The 24783-nt window shown below is 40.3% G+C and overlaps 1 protein-coding gene across 1 annotated transcript in view; it reads right to left on the reverse strand.

Annotated features, from left to right (window-relative positions):
- The window catches only part of LOC114142298 (forkhead box protein O3-like), a 38144-nt gene extending 18420 nt beyond the window's left edge, over positions 1-19724 (reverse strand). Inside the window, exons 1-2 of the mRNA XM_028013510.1 lie at positions 19207-19724; positions 18194-19095 (exon numbers count right to left, since the gene is read on the reverse strand). Coding sequence (XP_027869311.1) covers positions 18194-18682 — 489 coding nt within the window. The 5' untranslated portion in view covers positions 18683-19095; positions 19207-19724. The remainder of the gene's footprint in view (positions 1-18193; positions 19096-19206) is intronic.
- Between the last annotated feature and the right edge of the window lie 5059 nt (positions 19725-24783).

Here is a 24783-nt window from a genome sequence, read left to right on the forward strand (position 1 = left end):
CACCACATTTTCACAGTAATTACAGAAAATCTGTGTCATTTGCATACCCAGGACGGCTAAAAAACAGGTATTGAATACTTCTTCAAAAGAAATTTAAAGCAGCTAACGTCAGAAATCAGCCACAAACTTTGATTAGCGCGTATTTAATTAAAAATAGAGATCTTCACACATGGTGCACAGAAACAAAGATGCTTTGTTTTCAAAGCAGACAATTTTGCATCTTTGTTGGGCAATTTCAACGTTGTTATTGTATGTGCATTGTTATTGTCCAGACATTTTCACAATTTCTCCTTTTAAAAACATATTCCCCATCAGACTCACAGGGCAAAGGAGTTGCTGGTAGCATCATTAACCAACAGGCTGTACCCAGCGATTACTTTGATGGCCCACAGTTATCTATCACCAACACCTGAAGACAGATGACGATAGATAGAGGCATATTTACAATAAATGCATGACTGTGAGCATCACTGGGGGGTTCGGTTTTTGTGCACAAACTGTCAGGATCCCATAAATGTAAATACACATCTGTCAGCAGCATTGCATGGACTAAGACACATATGTGAGGTGCTGCTACACCTCTATATGTTCCTTTGTGTGTGTGTGTGTGCCCTGGCACTCCTGGAAGAGGGGCTGGAGTGTTTCCGCCTGAGCGCGGCTGTCAGTGGGCATCACTCAGCCCTGCAGTGTGGCAGTACGCGAGGATCATTAGTAGAGATGGAGGGAGCAGAATGGAGGAGAGCAAGGGAGGAAAAAAGGGAGAGAGGGGCAGCGACTGGGTGAGTCGGGCAGCACGTCTTAATATCCGTCTTGAGAGTATTACACACACGGCAATGCACTTCGCTCTCAGTCACGCAATCAGCCCACCTCAGAGGGCCCGCCATGGTACCCTCTTCTGTCATCGTCTCCCGTTTTGTCACTCTGTGCGCCTTCACCCATCTTAACCTGTTCCCCCCTTCATCTCTTCTGAACCAGTTCTGTCCCTCCTAGTACCAAGTCATGCTCTTTAAGCTCCACATGTCACAGATTTTATATTTCCCTGCTCCACATTGATCCACCTTGCATTCTTTCTTAATAACCATCACTTTATCCCAGCCCCCTGCTTTTATCTTCGCTCACATTGCTTCACACAGCTGATCTTCTCCTTGCTCTGGAGAATCATATGCTACTTGACCTGCTCTTGACTGCAGCAAGGTGAAACAACTGTTCTACACATTTGAGGAATAAGCATCTTTCTGTTTTTGTCTTTCATCTTGCAGTGTTTCCCAGTTCTTCATCCAATGCACCTGTAGGTATAAACAGGTGCATTGAATGTGATTTGTCTAGCAGTTTGCGTGAGTATGCATCGTTATAAGGTCACAGTTGTATGATGCCTTGCAAAGCACATGCTGTGGAATGTTTTAACAAGTAAAATATTTTGTGTCCGGTGTGCATTTCAACTGTCAGAGGCAGGAAATAAATTCAGGAGCAGTATTTCGTTATAACAAGAAACTTTCACGTTACAGAAAGTTTTAATCTCGTTATAACTTGATGAGATTGTTATAATGAAAGATTCTCATTATAGCAAGACTCAAAATTGGTTAAAAATGAAAACCTTTCACATGAGAAAGAGATATAAAAATGCACTACTTTGACAGATTACAACTTCTTATGAGGGTATAAAGAGGTTTTCTCTGACTCCTTCGCTCCCTGTGTTTTCTATATCAGGGTATATTTTCATTTCGGGCAGCATCAACATCATAAATGTCATTTAAAGGGTCAGTTGTGGTTAATAACACTGCTCATTAGCAAACTGTTAAAATATTTTAGATATTACTAAATATAAAATGTTATCCATATTCCATTAGAAGAACTTAAAATGTAAACATTTTTATCATCTTTTCACATTATTGTAATTTGGTCCTGTACAAATGAAAATTGAGTTGACTGATGAATAAATAAATAACCGAACAAATGTTATCTTAAAGTTCAATTTAAGTGACCCTCTAGCCTCTAGAGGGCTGCCTTAATTGCTATGGTGGGCCGCATTTGGCCCGAGGACCTTGAGTTTGATACTTGTGTTCTAGATGATACTTAAACATCCCAAGAGGTGTTGCTGTTTTACTGTTACGACCTTCCTGATTTAAATAAGAAGATATTTTGATTTTAATGAGATATAAATTGCATCATAACGAGTTTTATACCTCATTTAAACGATACAGTGTTCTAGTTTTAATGAGTTTTATATCCAGTTATCACGAGAGACGTTATCGTGATAACAAGATGCTGCTTCTGAATTTATTTGCAAGTTCTGGCAGTTAAACGCTTCAGTACTATCCAGTGCCCCAGAGTCAGCCGTATTTCTATTCACATCAACTTATACAAATGTGTATAACTTCTGAAGATGCCTGGTTGCACTGGGTTTTTACTTAGGGGTATCAGCATACTCTTTTCCTAACACTTAACAATTATGAGTTAGTTTGTGCTGGTATATCACTTGTAGATTCATAAACCTCTGCTACCTGCGCAGCAAACCCAATACTACAATCAACATGTGAGACAAATTAAATAAACATAGCAGGCTCTAGAAGGCTAGCTCTGTTAGCACAAGTGTAAATTTTCCCATCCTGGTTCCGCTTACCTCAAAAAGTTTCCACGCTCAGGGATCCATCTGTTTGCATTACTGTCATAGCATTTATCACACACAGATTAGGGCCGATTCTGTAATACACTTGTCCCAGTGAAACATTAGTGGGCTTGGTGTTGGCACCAGCTGTGGGTGCAGTTAAGCGCTACAACCCAGCTGATGACAGCAGGACAGCAATATCATGAGGTTGTGCAAAGTAACCTGGACAGATGCCAGCTCAGCTAAAACGCAGAGATTTTGGATGCTCTGAGTCAGATATAAAATGAGGCTGAGAGTGACTCACTGAAACAGAGGGCATGTAAACGTCACTGTTGCCTTATTTAGACATATGTAACATATTTCATAGGTGAGAGTGACACATCTTCTATTCTTACACTCCTGTAAAAATATTTCCCCTGTAAAATATTTATTCTTTTTGTGAACTGAACAAATTATAATATCAGATAAGAGTAATTTCAATAAATGGCCCCTGTTTCAAAGCTATTTCTAAGGCTTTAGGACTCAACTCAACCACGGTGAGAGCTATTATTACAAAATGGAAGAAAAGCGAACCTTCAAAGGACAATTACTCCAGCAGAACTTGAACTGAAAAGTCTCCACCTGGATTTAACGATCCAAATGAGAACCGTACCATAGTGTTTAACATCTTTCAGTTAACAACTCATTAAGTCAAACCTTTCTCAAGAAAATTTTTTTTTCCTGGCTAAAAACATGGGTTCTTTGACCTTCCCACACTCTTAGAACGATGCTCAGGAGGAACGTGGTAAATTTCACGATCTGACAGCGGGATAGCGGGGCGATCGTCCCGTCAGACCGTCAATTTCCGAAACCACACACACACACAAAAACTTGTAAAAGTGCACACCGGGTCAGAGCGACCCCGACGGACTGCATACAGAGTAAAAAATTTGTGAGGTCTGAATGACTCTGTCTCTTATGACCACTAGAGTGTTAAGGATATTTGTTGTAAAGTTGTAAATATGCACAACACACTCACAGACACATAAGCAGCCTCGACCTCAGCAGCTTCCCCTCAGTTGCCCTTTTGGCACTTCGTTGCCACTCATTCAGATCTCAACCCCGTCGATCTCTTGTATGATCACTTGTAAGGATTTGAGAAAAGACTTCTCTAAGCTGATTGGAAGGGAAGGGGGCAAATTACCATTGCACAACTGTGCAAAAAATGTCATGGGTCATGATTTGACTTATGTAACAGCTCATATGTGTGTGTGCGTGCAGTGCAATCCTCCCTCCCACCACTCTTACCCCACGCCATTTACCCATTTTGCACTAATTGAGGGATCTTTTTTTCAGAAGCTGTTATTGCAGACATTTAATTATTTATTTTGACGGGAAGCAATCTGGTGGATAGTGAAGAGATTGCAAATGTGTGTGTATGCATGCAGGCATGGGACAGAAGAGAAAAGGGAAACGGAGAGCAGCACGAGGCCATTGTTGCTTTTTGGGTAAATGTGCATCTGAGAGTAGTGCTGCTGTAAATCACCTGTACACTACATCTGTGGGGCTTTGCATGCACATGCAAGAACAGTGGATATAACATTTACTCTGTGTATGTGTGCGTGCATATGTGTGTGTTACATCTTAGAGTGCATGGCATTCTCAGTGCAGTGGGACTGCACTAATGGAGCCACACTTGAGCTGAAGTGTGCAGAGTGTAGCTGAAGTGCAGCCAAGTCTAACTTCCAGTCCTGCATAGAAGCCCTATAATCTACTCTCTACTATTCTATTTCTCCATTTCCCCCACTTCTGTCCCCATCCGTATCTCCATCAATTTAATTTTTCATCCCTTCTTCATTCCATGCCCTAGTCTTGTCTGTCTGTCTCCCGACCGTCTCCCTATTAAATCTCTTTATCCTGGTTTGGAAAGTAAAGATGACACAGAGCAGCATCCTTGCTGGTTCAGCAGTGAAGAGAATGAAATAAGGGAAGACGACGTGTAACCACCAGTCGTGTTGACCTTTTTCAGTCTCCAGCACCCGAGGCACGGTGAGTGAGACATTAGGAAAATGACTGAGCATTATTAACCATTACTATCACACACATTTTGCCATATTATCTCTTCAGATGTCTTTTTCTGTAATCGCACAGAATCTCAAACAATAAACTGTGACGTCACATAAAGGGTATATATATTTTGTGAATGCAGGTTCCCTCAGAGTGTCTGTGTAATAAAACAATAATAACACTAAATTTAGGTTTGATTGAGAAAGATTCTTAAATTTTCTGTTGTAGGACTGTTCAATTTAGGGAAATTGTTTGGGAACAATCATTCTTGTAAACAATTATAGAGGGAGATAAGAGACTTATATAAGTTATATAAGTTCAGTCCATTTATCATTCATGGGAGAAAAAAAATCTTAAAGAGAAGTTATATATAATACACAGAAGAGGTCCCAGGACAGAACCTTAGAGAACACCAGAAGTAACAAGAGTGTGTGACCTGGGTTCGAAAAATTTCAGCTGTATGAGGTGCAACCAGAGATGAAAACATTAAAGTATTGGTGATTCTATATAGCTGCTCAGCAAGATGTTGTGGGATTTGGTGTCAAAGGCTTATTAGATCAAGGAGAATGAAGAAGGTCAATAGTCCCAAGTTAGCTGCCAAGATATTTCTTTTCTATTATTTTATTTTTTTATTTATTTACAAGAGACTTATCTCTGAAATGGAGGGTCAGAAAGCAGATGTGATGTTCTTAAAAAGCCTAAATATATACAGATTTTTATTACTAGGTCCAAATAATATTAATGTAAGTCTTAAGTTTATTAATCTGTTAATTTTAACTACAACAGTTTTGTGTGTGTGTGATCTATAGTTGTGATTGAAACAAGCTTATTGTATGTTTTAGAAATTAAGATTAAAAAAAACACTAGTAGGAAAATTTATTTAGTGTTTTGTAACAGTAAATTTACAATCATTCATAAGTGGCCTTACGTGTTTTAAATTTAACTTACTGAAACTTCCAGAAACCCTACTGAACTTTAGTTAATATTTCCAATAAGACATTACCTCTCTCTTTTGCTTTCCTCTTCCATTTTACCCCAACTTTGTATGTGCACATGAATGGCACATGTGCATGTGTGGCCAACCCTCTACTCCAGTCAATCAGTGAGCAGAGACAATTCCCCGAGTGACATTTAGGGAGAAGAAAGAGAGCCATTTATCACTTTAGTTTTGGGATAATAAAAGAATGACTGAATGAGCCTGTGTGTGTGTCATTATGCGTGTGTGTGTGAGCAAGAGAACAGGCAAGAGAGGAAAACTGCTAAAGATGAAAAGGGAATTTCAAAAGCACATGAAAGGAGCAGGAGAAATAAGCGAGGGAAGAGGGAAATGAGTGATAAAAAGGCTACTTTGTGGGGAGGACTGTGTGTGTGAAATAGAACAAGAGAGGGAAGAAGGGAAAGCTGTGAGTGACTGACAGTAAAAAAGAGAAGTGTAGTCAAGAGAAAAAAAGAGCCTAGAGTACGGGAAGAAAAAAGGCACAGAGACAGAAGAGGGGTTGGAAGAATGCTCTTGGCTCAGAGAGAAAACTGAGGAGAAAGAGTGGAAAGAACCACAGATGAAAAAGGAAGCTGAAAATGAGTCCACGAGAAAGACGGAAAGGTAAAGGAGACAGTCTGGAGACAGAGCTGAGTTCATTCAGGGCTATGAGTAGACTTAGAGTCCAGACCTCACATGGTCAGCATACTAAACACAGGAGCCAGTGTCCTGACCCAGATTTATGCAACTGACATACTAATCTGAACCGTAAAGAATTTCACCCCCATGCATGACCGAATGTATCTGTAACCCAGGGGCCCCCTACCTCCACCCCTTTTATCCCAGCTGTTCTTACAGTCACCCCCTAACCTCACACAAATCCAGTAACCTCCTCACACACGTGACGACTCTCCCAAACAAATTTGCTCATGCATGAGTTGCATGACAAATATAAACAAATTCCGCAAAAAATATGGAAGGCACTTTATGTTTGAACTAGATTCTGTTAGTCTATTACATTAAACAGTTTGTAATTAGCATTTGACAAAATATTTTCACAGTCTGTGGGGTGGGATCACTGTTACAGTGCAAGATTTAAAATATGAAGTGATTTCTTCCTATGGCTTTTGGACTTTCAGCAGAAATGAGCTGACATTACAGCTCAGCAGGGTCCTCTACCCTCTGCTACCTGATGTGACCTCTGCAGCTCCATCCATCAGCACTGAGCACGTGGTACGGCTGCAGTATAGCCACCATTAGCATAACAAGCATATTTCCTGATCATAACTCTCACTACCTCTCCTTTCTAATACGCTCCCTCTTTTTTTCCTCCATCCACCTGCTCCAATCAGTCAGCATTAACTATATTTCCCTTTATGCCGCGGCTCCCTCCATCACTCGCCCGGACCGCCAAGCTCAGGTAAACTGATCGGCGGCCCCTTACACGCTCCACTTTCTCCTCCCACAATTCTTTGGCCCGTGACAGGAGGGTGGGGAGGGATACTTGATGGACAGGCTCAGGGAAGCAAGCGACCCGGCACACCGCTGCCAGGAAGGGTCTGGAGATGGAGTGTTGTGAAATACATCGTTTACGTCGGCGTACATCATCTCTTTCTCAGGGACAGACGTGGCAATGTGCACGCCCATAAACACGCACGCACGAGCGCAAAGCCATCAATCGCTTGCATACAGGAAGAGGTATCAGACAGGGAGAAAAATTGAATTAGGAAATATGGGCACCGTGATTTGTGGAAAGGCAGTTTTGAGGCAGGGAGAGAAAATACAGCTTGGAGCGCACTTCATCTTCAAGCGCGGCCAAAGAGGAAGAAGCATCTGTGTTGTTTATCTAAAGCTCCCCCCATCTAGTTACAATGGCATGGTTTGAAATATTCATATACATGTATGACAAGATCAGGCCCATTATGCTGATCTCTCTGCAGGGCTTCACTAAATGGACTGAATGGAAAGCCATCAGTCAGTGTAAATTACAGTATGAAGACAAGATGCATTACATAAGCTTATAGATGGGCATGAAGAAGGGTATTATTGTAGTGTGATATCAATCACGTTCTACAATGTCATCAGTATGATAATATGCCATGGGCGATTTCAAGGATAAACCCACCATTATAATATTTCACAAAGCTTATAATGAAAGAAAAACCTATTAGGAATTTTCTGTGCTTCATAAGGCATTATGGCCCATTTTTTAGATGAATATGTAACAAGATGCAAGGCAGTAAAGAATTAAACACAAACAATATGCAAAAGAGCGGAAAATAATTATATTCTTTTTACTGAAATGTTTGGATTGTTTTTATCAAGAATTAGTGGTGGGTGATATGGACATTATGGATTTTATTGCGATACATTATGGTACGATTGTGACAGCAATAAAGATAAAAAAAATCTCATTTTTGTTACTTACTTTTTAGGTAACTGCACAGCATTCGTAGCACCAAGCACACAAATATTGTTCTTGAAAAATATTCTACTTTACAACAGGCTTCTTGGGGATGCAGCTTATTTAAAAAAGTGTGAGTTTTTTCACTAAGCTGCACACAGTAACAGAATTTAATGATATTTTTGAATTTGCTGATATTAATTGTTGCTCCACAAACATTGGAGACAATAGCAAAAATAAAATTTCAGATTATACTGTCAGTTTTGTTTTTATTTTTATTTTACATTAATACGTGAAATTTATCATGACAATGATAAATCAAAATTCCTATGCTCAAAAACCTTCCACAATAAATGGTAAACAACATAATAAAAGCCCACCCCTATTATGAATGACAACATTTTAGATTATTTGTTTGGATTCACCATTAATTTAATAATGGGCTTTATAAACCATCATACAGGCTGACTCTTTGTCGACCAAGATGCTAAAACATTGCATGGCAATGCACAAAGTCTGCATTTAATTGGACATGCATGAAGCATATCTTTAATTACAAGTAAAAATAGCATATTTGCTGTACAATACGCTATTAAGGCACACGTTAACATGAAGCAGACTAGCCAGAGGCTGTCTCGCTGTGACAGAGGTGAGTCCCGAAGACGGGGCAGAGCAGAGCGGGCCCTGTAGTGGTGGAGGGAAAAAAAAGACAAGAGAGAGTCAACCCAGCGTGACTACCGCCTGCCTGAGTGGAGCAGCCTGCCTGCAATTAAGGTGGAATCAGGGAGAAATCTGCGCTGCCTTGATAATGAGCCTCGTCTGAATTATTAACGAGAGCTGTTCCCCCAGGACCCAGGCTCCCACTGAGCCCATCAGCCCCCCACACCACCACCTCCACCGCTACCACCACAACACACCCACATGAACACCCCGACGCACTCATAAAGGAGAGAGGAAAGAGGGAGGCACTCACATCTGCAATCACACAACGTGCACACTGACACAGATAAGCAACAAGCGTGCCTCTACAGACAGCGTCCAAAACTTCAACCACAAGAAGGCCAAAACAGTCAACTCATAGGTGGAAATCGGAACCACTTCTGACAATTATACCACAAATATTTCTCTCAAATTTTATAACAGCACAATTCGACATGATATACACAAATATCCCACATAGCATTCTTAATTTAACCTTTGATTCAAATTTGTTTAGCTTCATGGGGGAAGCTTTTACTGGTACAGACCAGCTGAACCTCTTGACACTGATTACAAAACAGTATGGATTTATGAAACCTATTTAAAAAAACAAATGTCTATAAGCCATTTTGATTTTTAGATATATTTTCTCATCTTGTTCTTGTGAACTACCACTGATCTCTAACCAGCTACTAACCCCTAAAATGTAAGTAGAGTTTGTGTAGAGTATTTACAGATCTAGAAGTAACAGAGATGATGGTGTTACCGGAGTTTAACTGACAAGTAACCAAGAAGAAGCAAATTAACATTTTTGTTCCTCTTCTATAAAATGTGGGTATTTCAGGAGCTGGTCCACAACTTGTATTTTTTCTGTGTTTCCTTCCGGGTTGGTTCCACGGAAATAAAAAGAGATCACTCCAGTGGGGTAACTCATAAGGCCTCTCTTGGCCAATTAAATCTCCATGGTATCAAACCAAACATGGCCTCAAAAAGAAATGAACACTGCATTCTGTCCCCGTAGCTAAGAATGGCTTTGTCCAAAACCCACAAGAGCTTAATGAACCCAACCACACCCTCTCAATGTGGCAATTGTCAAAAAGTCGGACAGGTTGCAAAACATATAAACAAATACGATTGCAAAGAAACACAGCTGAAAGTTGGTTCCACTAACAGATAGTCAGCCCACTTGTATCCAAAAAAAAAAGGATTCTTCCGCTGAAGAACAGAGTGTTCCTTCATGGGTGGTTTGAGGTAGTAATACAGTTGTGTGTTTTCTACAAATATGTGTGTCTGTGCCAGAGAGAATACTGGAAATCAACCCACTAAATGGTGCAATGGGAACAGAATAGCATAGGCATAAGGTTAAGTGTGCTAAGGAAAGCAAAAACCACAATTAAAGGCATTGCTGAGGACTTTTGAAGAGTGGTTCTGTTAAAAGTAGATAATAAAATACTGTTGGTGTCTTAATTTAGTATAAATCCAGATCAGTTGGTCATGGAGGGCTGTAGCCAACAGCTAGTCTGGGAGCAGGCTTCTACCCTGCAAAAACAACTTTAGTCTCAAAAACTTCAAAGAAATCATGCAAACAAGATTCTAAAAAAAAAAAAAAACATCAACACATTTGTATTGGACGGGTATTTGAACAAAGTTGATGATTATCTACACCTAAAATTAAGGCATGAAGTGGAGCACCTACAGTGATCTTGCTGTGTAAAACACATACATCCATTTCCTGTCTAATATATCATTGGCTTCTATGTAAATAAACATGTAAACATTATAATGTCATACAGGTTTATAAAATAGCATTAGCATGAATATCTATGATGTTTTTGTGACTGGAGTTGTTTTAATACATTAAAACTCCACTTAGGCTCAGACCCTTCTGGTAACACCTCAGCTTCAGATAATCTGGATTTAAATAAAATAAAAACACTAAGAGCATTACTTACGTCTTGTAAGATAATACCAGCTGATAAAATAATAACACATCACATCACGAGTGTTACATAATTAGCACCTTAGACCACATTGGACATGCCAAGTTCAAGTGCACTGAGACAGATTACTGGACTTCAGCAGTGGGTAGTTTTGTCAGTGGCTTTGAGCTTCTAATTAGAATAGATTTAAGAATTGCTTTTGAGTGACCTCAACCTTTTAAAATAACCTCACTTCAAAAATCTCAAAATATCTCCATGAAGATATCACAAATTATTTGGATCTGAAACTAAAAGAGAGATGGGTTACTAAAAGCTGCATGAGCAGCTGAAGTTAAGTTCAGACAAGCATGAGACACAAATTAGCCCAAATATGTCCAAATGGGAATGACAATCTCCTCCTCAAAAAAGCCAGTTGCTATCTGATCTGGACAAAATTCAGCGTTGTTATCCTTCTATCTCTGTGGTAATGCCAGATATGAGATTTCCCTCAAATAAGAAGAAGAACACTGCTTGAGGCAGTCTGGATCGTGGATAAAGCTCAAAACCTTGATGCTGCAGCTCCCTTGGGAGAGACTCTTCACCTCAATTGGCCCTTATACCTAAAACCACTGAGACAGAAAGAATGTATAGAATGTCTAATGGATAGAAAGTCAGTGCATAAGAAGAACACAAGAAGATAAATGGGGAGATAAAAAGGGTGTCTGGTAGACATTGTGATAAGAGGCGGCAAAATAATATCAAAGGCAAAGGAATATTGTTTTTCATATTACTCTCTCCTGGTCGCTGTCTGCCATATTTGAATGCATGCCCATGCCTTGGTAATTTGCATGTACATTAATCATTTCAGTGAGAAATAAACTGTCACGGCTGCCTGAAGGCTGCTGTAGGAAAGGGGGGGGGGGGGGGGGAAAATGGGCTTCTTGGCATCAGATACTTGATTCAAACGAAATGTACTGCTCGAACCCAAACTGGCTCAGGTAGAACAGCCTGGGGGAGATGTAAGGTGTTCATAATCCTGCACCATAAATCCGTCCAGCATGCATGATATGCTCTCATTTTGAGTGAGTGTGAGTATGTGCATGCTTCAGTCACATTCCCAAATAAGTTAGCTCCTCTGAGCCAACACAGAGGATAAACTGTGAGTCAACTGAAGGCTTCTGCTCCCCCCCAGCCTTCTCCACCATCATCAAGTGAGCAAGCATATATCAGGACATAGAAATACAACAAATCAAACATGCTGCTGAAAGTTTCAAGTCTATTCAATCGTGTTTTTTTTTTTCTCTATTGACAGAACCTTCTTGAGCCACTCCTTAGTGACAGGATTAAAAGAGATTGTCTCTGTATATATGAATCAATCGGATTCATAAATATGTTCTGTTTTTCCCTCTCTGTTTGTAAATAAAGATTATGAAATGTTAATCACTGTGATCATTTAAACTCAAAATTGAAACTCATACAAGATGATATAAAGACAGAAAGAATTATACAACGCTCATTTTAAGGATTATTGTTCAAATCTAATAAAATACACAATATAATTTCTCAGAAATGATGACTATTACATAGGACCATATTTTAAATAAAGAAATGTCATGCCATGGCTATATTATTATATCCATCCATCCATCCATTTTCTGTTCACCCTTTGTCCCTAATGGGGTCGGGAGGGTTGCCGGTGCCTATCTCCAGCTACGATATACACAATCATTATGAGGAAGATTTATTACTTGACAGTTGTCCAGTAGATAGTTATTGACACCCTCTATAAGGAGAATAAGCCTCAGCAGGTCATTTCAAGTTCGCTCCAAGAATAACGGGAAACTTAAGTGGAAGGAAAACCTGTGGTAGAAAATGGAATGCAAGAAAAAAGCAATAACCACAGCTTTACATAGATTGTGATGCAAAACCTAGAAAGGAGTTCAGTGGAGATTCATAAGACATGGGCTTTGGCTGATGTACATATAAGCTACAACCATTGCTTTACTTGTGCTAAGTGACTCTTGAACCAAAGATAGGAGCTTTTTACTTGGGCTAAGGAGAAAGTGGACTGGTTTGTCACTAAATGATCCAAAGTCTTCTTTACAGATGAGAATATATTCATCATTTCATTTGGAAATTAAAGTTCCAAAGTCAAAGGAGAGTGGAGAGATACAGAATCCAAGTTGCCTGAAGTCTGCTGTGAAGTTGCCACAATTATTCATACAACCTACACATTTTCCACGCATTCAGCTTTCCGTTAATATGCTTAGATGCAGCACTGAAGAACCAGCTCCATTACCAATTATCTTTTTTACCTCACCCTCCGTTTGGAAGTTGTCAAGTTAGCAGTACTCCCCATGATAATGAAGGCCACAATATAACATTTCTGTTTTTAAATGTTTTTGGGGGTCCTATGTAATGCTGTATTTTTGTAAAAGTACATGATGAATTCTTTTAAGCAATAATCATCAAAATTAATAGAAATACGTACTCAAAATATACTTTTGAGTAATTTATTCATATGAGTTTCACATTCTGAACTGAATTACTAAATTGAATTAACTTTTCTAAGATATAGCAATTTATTGAGATTTCCCCATATATACATCCAGGGGCCATTTTCCTCTCAGATTGCTATGATCTTGATGCTTGTATTTATTTTTTATTTTGCTCTGACTGATTTTTGTCAATAAAGGACGTCCCAATGACCCTTTGCCCTGCTGGCCCTACACCAACCTCTAGCTAACGTTGCTTTATAAATAACAGTCTAGTCGCCTTGGATAAAAGCGTCTGAGTGACTGCCTGGCACTCTCAATGACCTGCTGCACAATCCGCTGGGATCTGACCAGCGTAAGCGCCTGAACAAGCTCTGCCACTGCAATAAAGCAGAAAAAAAAAATGTGAATGTAAAGTATTAAGATGTAGGCATAATCTGCACATAAATATATATAATATTCTTAATATCCTGGAAGTGATTATCAAACACCTCTTTATACCTAATACACAAAAAGCATTAATGAATTATGGACTTTCGTAGCCTAGAGCCACTTCTACTGGCATATACAATAAAGAAAGCCCATAGCATAACAATGGCATCGTCTAACCCCCTCGAAGTTAATGAACTTCCAGGCGCCTACGGGGCAATCCCAACACCAAGTGCTACTCCATCATTAGAGGCATTATGAAGTCAAGAGGGAGACTACATATACCATTCACTGCAGTGACATGCTGTCAGACCGATCACTGGGTTAAAACACAGACGCCTATAGTTGTAGACAGCCCCTCCCCCTGCAGCAGCCCCCACAAAGACACACACTACCAAGCCCTGATGCTTTGTTGCAACTGGCATGTGTCTCCCAGCATACATGCTCCAAAAATGTGTCCTTAATGTCTTGTAGGGGCGGATGGAAACCGAAACAGTTCAGTTTTGACATGGAGGTGATTCAGGGACCTTTCCTGATTTACTTTTCTTAGTCTTGTTTAGATCAATTACAGGGCTGTGGCTTTATTGTGCCAGTTTAGGTACCAACAAGAAAACCACAATAATCCTTCTGGAAAGTGTAACAGGTAAACAACAACAGAGTTCTAGGTATTTTCCCTCCAGTAAATAGCTCATTAAAATGCTGTGACCTCAGGACAGCAGTCTTCCTAGAAATCAGAAGGCATTAGGTATTTATAGGAGCTTAACTGTATTGCCTAGGTGAGCGGCCTTACCAGCACCCATTAACAAACCGGGATTGGGTCTTGTCCAACAAGAGTCGCAGAGGCACAAACAGCTTTTCAAGATTTTTCTAGAACCTCTGCACTTGGTTCTAATTTAGGTGTTACTGGAACTGCCTTAAAATTTGCCTTTGCCTTTAATCCATCACCCTCAATTCAACTCCCACCCCTAAAACTCAGAGTCAAGCTACAAAGCTGTGGCTCCTAATTTCATTTTATTTCATCAGCAGCAACCAACAACACACTCCTCCCTTTTTGTGCCATAACAGAAAAAAAGGAAGTTTCACATCAAACATATTTCCTCCAACACAATCATGCTAAGATTAAAATATAATGGATGACAGAAGTGGTGCTCACCAAATTGCAAACATTGCTGTCAAATATAATTGCTTACTATGACCGTAAAATTATATGTAGGTTATAGCATCCTTTATTTTGCAGAAGCTCTGGCAACGGCGACAGGAATTCTCATTATATAATACTACAATCCTGGATATTTGCAGGACTTTTTGATATAGGGTTTATTTTACACTAAAAGTTCTGCAAAATTAAAACAAATTAATAAATTAAAGCCCATCAAAAAAGAGCCTAAAATGTATCACAACGTTGATGCATCAGAACAAAATACAATGTATACACTTTTAATAAGTTCTTTGGTCCAAGGTTCCCACATGTGACTTCATAGTGTATGTTTACACTACCACTCTGCCTCTGACCAAAACCAGGTCAGGTCTGTTACTGACATTACCAATGCCTGCTTTAAATGACTTTCCTAATCCCTGTCATTACCTGGTATAGTCAATGTCTCGCCTGTGGACTGAAATAGCCAACAACCTCAGACTGCCACTGTCCAATCCCCCTAATTTGCAGTTTCATAAATAGCAGGCGGGGAATTGGGTGCTTTGGGGGCAGAGGCCCTGTGGTTGAAGGCAGCTGATGCAGATCAAATGAAACAAAGCTTACCTGGTGACACACCTCACCAGTCAAGATGGCCAAAAGGGGGAAGGCTTGGTTTATAAGGGTAGTTCAGAGTGGTAGTAGTGAGTTTCTGTTAAACTCTTACACCTCTCCTGAATGTTCATTCAGAAAAATGTCGGCCTCTGTGTTAGTTGGACACTGAGGCCGAAGTTAACAGCTAGTCCTGAGGGGGCAAAGACTAAACTGGACATCAACAGTCTTCAAAGAACTACTAATTCAAAATTGTCAAAAAAGTTAATACAAACAATATTTTTTAGCCTTTAATTTAAAACTGCACAATCTGAGATATAAATGCAATAGTGAAAAGATTGTTGCAGTGACAACATCAGCTGTGATAAATCCACACATGAGCACCATCAGTGTGTCAGATTTGGCCACCTGTTGCAGTGAGACTTCACTCAACAGGATGAATGTCTTATTGCCATACAAATTGTGAATTCCTGCCAATTAGATTATGATACCTAACAAAATACTGAATCCCAAGCATTCTTTGCAAAGCGGGAGGTGGTGTGCCACTAATGATTGCCCTGAGTGAAACACTTACGGTAGTAAGAAAGAAACTTGTAAAGCTTTTCCAGTCAGTAAGTGTCTGATAAAAAAAAAGTAAAGCTGTGAAAAAAACATGCTCACAGCAGTTTAATTTAATACTAATTTGTTAATTTTCCCAATGCCTTGCTCCTGTCAGATGGTTCCTCTGACTAGAAATGTAGAGTTAATTTAGACAGCACATTTTAATTCAGTTTTAGTCAAAGCCTTATGGCTAAAATGTAATTTAGTTTTAACTGCAATGCAGTTATCTGTAGTCACTTTGATTTTTGAGTCCAGGAAACTGGATTTGAGTCCAGTCTGGTATCACTTTCCCCATACAAAGGAGATTTTTTAGAAGTATTTTTTAAGCATCTATTCTAAAAGCTCTGTTCAAAGTTTCACCATCAGGACAACAACCGCTGCTCTGCTGCTCTCACTGCCCTCCTCTGGCTGTCCTCAGAAAGCCATAATGAATAGAAACAAGATGAGACTGGTTGGAGAGGTTGATAACATGGGCAGATGTCCAGAAGGTTAGGCTCTCAGCCAGCCAGCCAGTCAGCAGTGGTGGTAAGCTGCGGTCAGTTGTGAATATTTACACTGTGGACGGCTGACCTGTGGTCTCCCACAAGGGTCACTCTGTTGATTTACTGATCCCTTTCAAATGGCTGGATGAAAAAGAATGAAAACTGACAATTCTCATGGAAACAGGCTTACTTCTGACATCTGCAATTGCTGTGAAAACATATTTGTCCAATATTCTTTTTCTTTTTTTGTCACACTTAAATATTTCATATCATCAAATATATTTTAACAAATGTAAAAAATACCCCTAGAAAACACAAAACGTAGTTTGAACTTTATGATTTTATTTATGAAGGGTTACAATTAAACTAGCCCTATGTGAAAAAGTATTTGCCCCCTAAACCAATAACTGGTTGTATCACCTTTGACAGCAACAACTTCCATCTAGCTTGGCTGATAATTAGCAATCGGTCTGTGGCATCACTGTAAAGTTTTGTTCCTCTCTTCTCTCCAGCTGTGTTTCAATTCAGTCACATGTTGTGGACATAAATGGCCTGTTTAAGGTCATGTCACAGAAATGCAGTTGGCTTTAAGTCCAGACTTAGGCCAGGTCACTCCAACATCTTCAGACAGAGAGCAAGAGAGCACAACTCATGGTTCCATCAATTATGATAAGTTCTTCTGGTCCTGAAGCAGCAAACCAGCTGGGACTATCACACTACTACCGCCACGTTTGACTATCCATATCTTCTTTTTCTGACATGGTTTGTTAGTTTTACGCCAGATGAAACAGAACTCATAACTTCTATAAGTTCCTCTTTTGTATCATCACTCCATGAAATATTTCACCCAGAGCTGTGGGTATTATCAAAATGCTTTTCTGAAACACTTGTGCTCTTGTTGTTCAGCACTGCTTTATGCCTTGAGGATCTCACATAAATAATTATTTTTGTCCCGTCTCTTTCTGATGTGAGTCATAAACATCAATGTTAGCAGAAGTTGTGCCTCAAATATTGTTCTGGGTTCAACTCATGTATGGAGTGTCTGATGCACTCCTGCCACTCCTGAGAAGGTGTGCCACTAGTCCATGTTTTCTCCATTTGTGGGTAATTGCGCTCACTGCGGTTTGCCAAAGTGCCAATGCCTAAGAAATTGCATTGTGACCATATGTGGACTGATAGACCTTAATGGTTTTGTTTCCCATCTGTTCATGGATTTCAGTGTTGCATTAAGAAATCCTGTAGCCTACTTCATGTTGTGAGACAGGTTCTCTTGAAGCAATTTGGTGAGTCTAAAGATCTATTTTCCACACATTCATACACATTGAGCATATCTTATAACTCTTGCTGATTAAAATAATAATTTCAGAACTACCCTTTTCAGAACGTTTTTTATAACTTGAAATGTCTAACTGATATTATGGCAAAACCAAGACATTTGTAAGGGGTAAATACTTTTATTTTTTCTTTTGCTGCACTATATAAATCACTCCGTGTTCCTGAACTGATGTCGTCCACAAGTACAAACACTGAGGACTCTTTGGCTTTCTGTTGGCTGGAGGAAAGCGTCAGTCTGTTGCATCCCGAATTGGTGATATATTAGAATGACAGACGGTAGTAATGAACTAAGACAAGATAAGGCATGGCACCATTCATGCGTAACTGACACGGAATCCCACACTAACATGTGTACAAGGGGGGGACCTTAATGAATCAGGGAATAATGATCAATAAACTAGTATCACTGATTAACACGTCAAACCCAGCCACGCTGGTTCGGGAGCTCTCATCTCTTACCTTCCAACCAGCCGAGCTGTTGCTGTCGCCCTTATCCTTGAAATACGGCACATAACGGACCATCCAGTCGTAGATCTGTGACAGCGTGAGCCTCTTCTCCGGGGTGCTCTCAATGGCGCGGGTAATGAGATCCGCGTAGGACTGGTTCCCCCACGCGTTCCGACGAGAGGACTTGGCTTTGCGCAAGGACCCGGTCACGTCGAGTGCCGCGCCGGCCAGGCACGGGTGCGTCGCGACCGTGGGTGCCGGGGCCCCAGTCGGGTGCTTTAGCTCTGCCGGACTGCCGCCCGCGAGCCCGGCTCTGCACGCCGGCACGTCTTCCGGCTCCACCTTGATGCTGGCCAGCGGGAGACCCCCGCTCACCTCTTGTCCGCCGGGGAAGTCCTCTGGGCATGGCAGTGGCCAGGTGCACGAGCGAGGCCGGCTCTGCGGCTCGAAGTCCGGATCAACCTGATGAGCGTCCAGTTCGTCGTCCTCCATCATCAACATTTATCCCTTTAGAGGGAAATATATTAAAATAAATAAAAAAAAAACCGAAATGAAGGGACGAAACTGTCCTCAGCAGCACTTCACGTTGGAATCTGCTTTGTAATATGCCTATTAAGCTCAGTCAGAATCAATCAGAGCCAATTCACTGGAGTAGGACAATCATCGTGAATAATAAAAAAAAGAAAATCACAACCTTGTGTGTAGAGATAAGAGTAGTAATAAAAATAATAGCAATTTCTTGTCCATTTTAACTAAAGTGCTATATTATTGGAAAAAATATGTCTTATTCAATCCGTTTCATCCTATTACACTAAGTCTTCAGCGTTCCTCAGCCAGTCACGGGGGCTTTTCATTCCAGTTGCAGCAACAGATGATATTTCAGATAAGGAAGCAAAAGCAGCCGTCGATAAATCCTGTAGAAGACAACGTGAAGAATCAGGAAAGAAGAAGATGAGGAGGGGGGTTTTAAAAAAATCACCAGGGCTGTGCAGAGAGCATCCACTGAGGCGATAATGCGTGATTACCGTGAATTATTAAATCTTCCAGTCTGCACGGATTACGCTGGCAGCGACATATTCAAGTCCATTCAGCCTGAACAGCACCCCAACTGTCTGCAATTATAATGAAGAGGCGTGCGCATGTGACGAATCGATCATTTCCTTGGATGGGAGAAGAAAAAAAATAATATAGATATATAAAAAGAAGAGAAAGAAAATAGCCCGGCAATCAAATCTCGCATCCAGTTGTCAGGGACGAGAAAATTGGCTTTTCTCACACCTCCTTTTTGCTCCTTCCTCTCACTCTCTCTCTCTCTCTCAGATGCCACACATGTTCTCATTTGCTTACAACTCGCTCCCGTCGATGTGAGCCGAGGATGACGCGCCGGCGCTGTACTATATAGTAGAGATGCTGCCAATTGGAGTGCGCTCACGGAATCAATACTCTTCGAACATGATTACAGCGAAATCCCCGACTCTCTCTCTCTTTCTCTCTCTCTCTAACGCTCTTTCTTTCTGTGTCTGTCTCATACCCACCATTTCTATTGCGAAATCCTTAAGAACAACTCAACATATTTCTTAGTGCGCCAATCTGTCTTCAACGCGTGAGTCAAAAAAAGGAAAAGCAAAAGGAATGTGCCAGAATCAGAGATACCTCCACAAATCTTCATGCTTTTTTATGTTTGTTTGTCATGTGAAATAATAAAAACACGACCCGTGTGTGTGACGAATTGTCCAGTGCGCTCGGCGCGCTGCGTCCAAATGCCCTCCAGGGAGAACTTGGCGGTTTCACCTCCGCTGATTATTCGCGAGCAATACCTCAGTGAGTGTAATTTTCTCTGCCGATTAGACAGATTTAGTTCAGATTAAGGGAGATTAGGTAACCCTAGATTCTTAATCCCGGGAGGAGTGGGCTGAAGTGTTGCTTTTCAGAGGTCATCATGAAAAGGGGACAGAGGGGGAAAAAATCAGCTCCAGAATCACACCAAGTGAGACAAAAAATTGTAAAGACCATCACATAGGTTTCAAAGACCATGTGCCAGAGTCAATAGGTCGGACATGGTGCGCAATTCTGTGGCTGCCCTGACCGAGACACGGAGGAGAAGATGTGTGTGGGGATGGGCAGGGGAGGGGGAAGTGTGTTGGCGTGCATGTGTGTGTGTGTGTTGGGGAGAGGGGAGGGAGGGTCGGTGTTCACTATCACCACGCTCTTCTCACTACCCTACTGGGTGGGCGCTCAGGCACAGGTGCTCTTATCGGATTGGCTGCTAATTTCATTATTGCGCTTAAGAGAAATCTGGGTGGATACAACTCCAACAACCTCGTTCTTTCAGTCACTCAAATAAATAATAATGCACTTTCAGATTTCCTGGGTGAAGAAAGTTGCCTTTAAACTTACATAACCTGTACCCATGTAGATATATATATATATATATATATACACTTAGAATATAAAGAGCTTCTTTTACAGATCTCACCGGAAAGATCTCAGAAAAATACAAGCGCCAGAGTTAAGAAATAATAGTTTTTAACAAATTCAAAACGGAAGAGGGAGATGGACAACAGAAGATTGATGAGCAATTTCTGCGGTGGTATACAACGTAGCACTGACAAAGTTGATCTATGGACAAGAAATAGTCGCACAGATCCTCCGCTGTACTTAATAGTGGGCATGAGATGTTTTCCTTTTTCCACATTGTTGCACTGCTTTGCACAATATCTTTCTGAACTTTGTGTTTGGCAAAACTTTTAATCTAATTATAAATTTACCAACAGACAATTCTTGTTACAGTCCAAGAAGATTCCACATGCTTGTTTCTGATGACAGATAATGTCTTTTCCCAGTATCACTCCCAAACAACTGTTTTGTATATAGAATCTAATGGTTATTATGGAAACTTGATGACACCAAGATGACACCATTTGTTACAGTTGTCAAAAAATTAGTTTTGGAGATTTTTTTTTTCTTTTACCTCACACTTGTGTGAAGTTGATGGGTCCTCAGTGATTCTTGTTTTTCACCCTGAATTGTTTTAAACTTTGGAAATGTGGTTCAAAGTATAGCCGTGGGTAAGATTAGGTAGAGTAGAAAGAGAAAAAGAAACAGAAAGTCAAGGACTACTGATTACATGTTCCAAAAATATCTATTTAAAATACAGACAATGGTGGTAAAAACAGTGATTCTGTCAGAAACAATCATTTCTAAACACAGGTTTTTCTTCCCTCTGAACAGAAATACTTCAATTTAAAGTCCCATAAACATTTTCTGTGTGAAATTATGACTTTATTTTCAGGCTTTTTAGGCATCTTTGCCAAGAGTGTCCTCAAAATTCACCATGTCTATAGGCACAATACAGTTCTAATGAAATAATAAAACAGCAGTCGGTTCACACCCATGGATTCAACAACATGATTAAAAAATACAGTTTCCTTTCCCAAAGCAAAATCAGAAGAAAAAAGAACTCCTGTGCATCAAGGTAGCTTGCACGAACACCTCCCCTTTTGGTGCCTTCGAGTGTGCATGAAAGAAACCTGTAATTAAAAGTTGCATAACAAGGCCACACTGTGCACTCAGACATGACTGATGTTGAGAAATTTGTCAGAAATAGCAGGCCTTTAAAATGCAGGAGGATGTGTCATGTGATGTCTCATGGTATGACTTATTGTTGAGCACCAGTGGGATCACATGATTAAAATGCCATCTTGCTAATAGTTTATTATTTTTAAAATGTGAGGAAAATTGCTCATTAAAGACATGATTGCTTTGAAATGATTTATTATATTTCCATTCCTACGTGCCAAGAATAACAAGGAGACCAACGGTGAACACAGACAAGGCTTTTTTCCCCAGCTTCTACACTTTAACACAAGGTTTTGCTTGAGATGCTTCTCAAGTAGCACTTATGAAAGCCATAATTTTGGTGACACTTGAGATTACACAATGTGCCTTGATTACACAGGAAGTGAAAGAAAACCAAATGACTATCAAGAAGGCAAACAACCATATTCAGAGGCTCACAGCAGGACTGAATCTCGAGGGAGACAAAGCTCTTAGGAAGCAAAGGGTCTCCGACAGAAAACGGAGGCGGGGCCATAGTGCCGTACAGAAGTGTGCATACTTGTGAACCTTTTCACATTTTGTCACATTAAAACCTCAAAATTCACTATATTTGTTGAAATTTTATGTGATATATCAATCTAAGCCAGCATAATTGAAATAAGAGGGGAAAAGGAGACATTTTGAAAATTTCATAAAATAAAAATTGTATGTGCAGAGCTCATTCCCTCTGATATCCTGGCATAAAATCCAGTGCAACCAATTGCTTTCCCAAGTCACCAAACTTATCCAATCTCAGTGTAAGTTTGGTAATTTACTGAATCCTTTACAGAACATCATTTGCAGATGTTCTGTAAAGGATTTAGTGAATGTCATGAATACCAAGGAAGATCTAGTAATTTGAAAGTGTATAATACCAACAGGATTAATTATTCATTCCACAAATCTGGCCTTTATGTAACAGTGGCAGGAGGAAAGTCACTGTTGAACAAAAGCTATACGAACATGTGAAAGAACGCGATCTGATCCGATGAGAGCAAAATTGAACTCTTGGAGCTGCATTCAAAGAACTGTGTGAGGAGAAACTAGCACTGCACTTTGTGGTTAACACTCTGAAATATGGTGTTGGCAGAATCATGCTGTGGGAGTGGAGCAAATCACAGGACAATCCTGAAAGAAAGCCTTATTGGACATGAGAGTGTGGTGAACAGTCCTAGACCTAAATCAAATTGAGACTCTATGACACACTAAAAGAGCTTTTCACCGACAGCAACTCTTTTCATAATTGTATTTGTACAAAGATATGAAAACCATTGTATCATTTCCTATCACTTTCTAATGATGTATTACTTCATGTTGTTCAATCATAAAATCCAAATACAATCCTGGGCAATTTGTGGTTGAACCAGAACAAGCTTTGGAAAAATTAAAGGGTATAAATAACTTTGAAAATCTCTGGCGATAGCCAGCAGTTTCTTTTGCAATCTACCAGTGCTTTGTCCCCTCTGGGTCTTTCTTCATACCAGACATTCCAGAGGTAGCAAGACTGCCCTAAAGATCTGAGTGGCTGACCCTGGAACAGCGTGTTCTGCATGGTAGTAATAACCTCATAATGCCCCCAGAGAGGCAGAGCATCACATGAACAACATGTCAGAGCTTTATGCATGTCAATCCTTGCACCCCATTTTACCTAGCGGGGTTTGGACAAGATATATGCAGCATCCAGCAGTCCCCCCTTGGGAAATGGATGTCTGTCCTGAAAAGCTCCTCATCCTGTCTCCACTCCTCTCAGCAAACAACCCACATTCCCCACTAACAAGCCTACAGGTTCTCCTTGTATAAAAAAAATAAAAAATAAATAAAAAAAGAGGGTGGGGAGGGTTCGATTTAGTGCAAGGAACATTGGAGACAGTCTCACCCCCTTTGTGGCATTGACCCAAGGTAGGCTGCCTTAAAGACTTCCTGCTTGGAGAAACTGCCAGCTTTATGCAACATCCTGGCATTTGCATCTCTGTACTGAAAATTTTGTTTTGTGGAGACTATTGGTGCCAAACAGCTTAAAAAGGGTCATGTTGTAGACTGGAAAGCATAGCATGACTTCCATCCCCAATCAGAGGTCTAATACAATATGATTAACACAATCCAACGTAGCCACTTAATTATAAATATGGGAAAAACAAATAAAACCGACTGGAAAATCTGTGTGTTCTGTGCCCGTACTCAAGGCTGTAAGTGACTAAGTTGTGTAACAAAAAGTACCAAAGCTAAAGATGTTTCAAGGCAGTGTTTTAGAGCTGAAATGTTTTAATCCAAGTCAAAGTAAAGTAAAGCAACAAAGTTCTTCTTAAATGATTCCTACAAAATTGACCTTACATATACAACCAGAGCTATAATAAGATGGCTCATATGTCCCAGTCAAAGTGGTAAAATGTAAAAATCCCTGTTCATGGACACTCACCATCCAGTCTGACTCAGCTTACGCTAATTCACAAATAAATATTGGCAAACATACTCCTTTTACTGCCTACTTGAGGCAAAGGAGGTTCAAAGGATTGACTCAGGGGCTGAATGCAAACAGGTGCCCCATTAGTCAGTGCTTTTTTGTAAAAAAAAAAACAAGCAAAAAACAACACATAAAACTTAAATGTGAAAAACATACATAACTTCGCAAAGCATTATATGTATTTCTGAGAGAAGCTTTTTGTTTTCTATTTGTCTTCAGCAAAGCCAGACTTCTTACTTTTGGAAGTTAGTGCTTGGTAACTTTCATAATAGCTAAGTAGGCCAGATGCCAAAACACTGATTAGCCCAGCTATGGCTGAGCTCTCTAGGCATTGTGGAGTGGAGGTGCAGTGGGAGACCAGCTCATCACCAAAGGGCACTGCGCTAAACACAACTTTAAGTGGAAAAAAGCCAGAAGACTGTAGTGTATCCTTGCTGGACACATAAAGCCTTAGGCAAGGAGGCATCTGTCTCTTTAATACATAATTCACTTGGAGCTGAAGCATCATACTTTAGTCCGTAGGGCCAGCCCTCTGCTTGGTGTT

The sequence above is a fragment of the Xiphophorus couchianus genome, chromosome 3 (assembly GCF_001444195.1).
Source record: "Xiphophorus couchianus chromosome 3, X_couchianus-1.0, whole genome shotgun sequence".
In the NCBI taxonomy this organism is placed as follows: domain Eukaryota; kingdom Metazoa; phylum Chordata; class Actinopteri; order Cyprinodontiformes; family Poeciliidae; genus Xiphophorus; species Xiphophorus couchianus.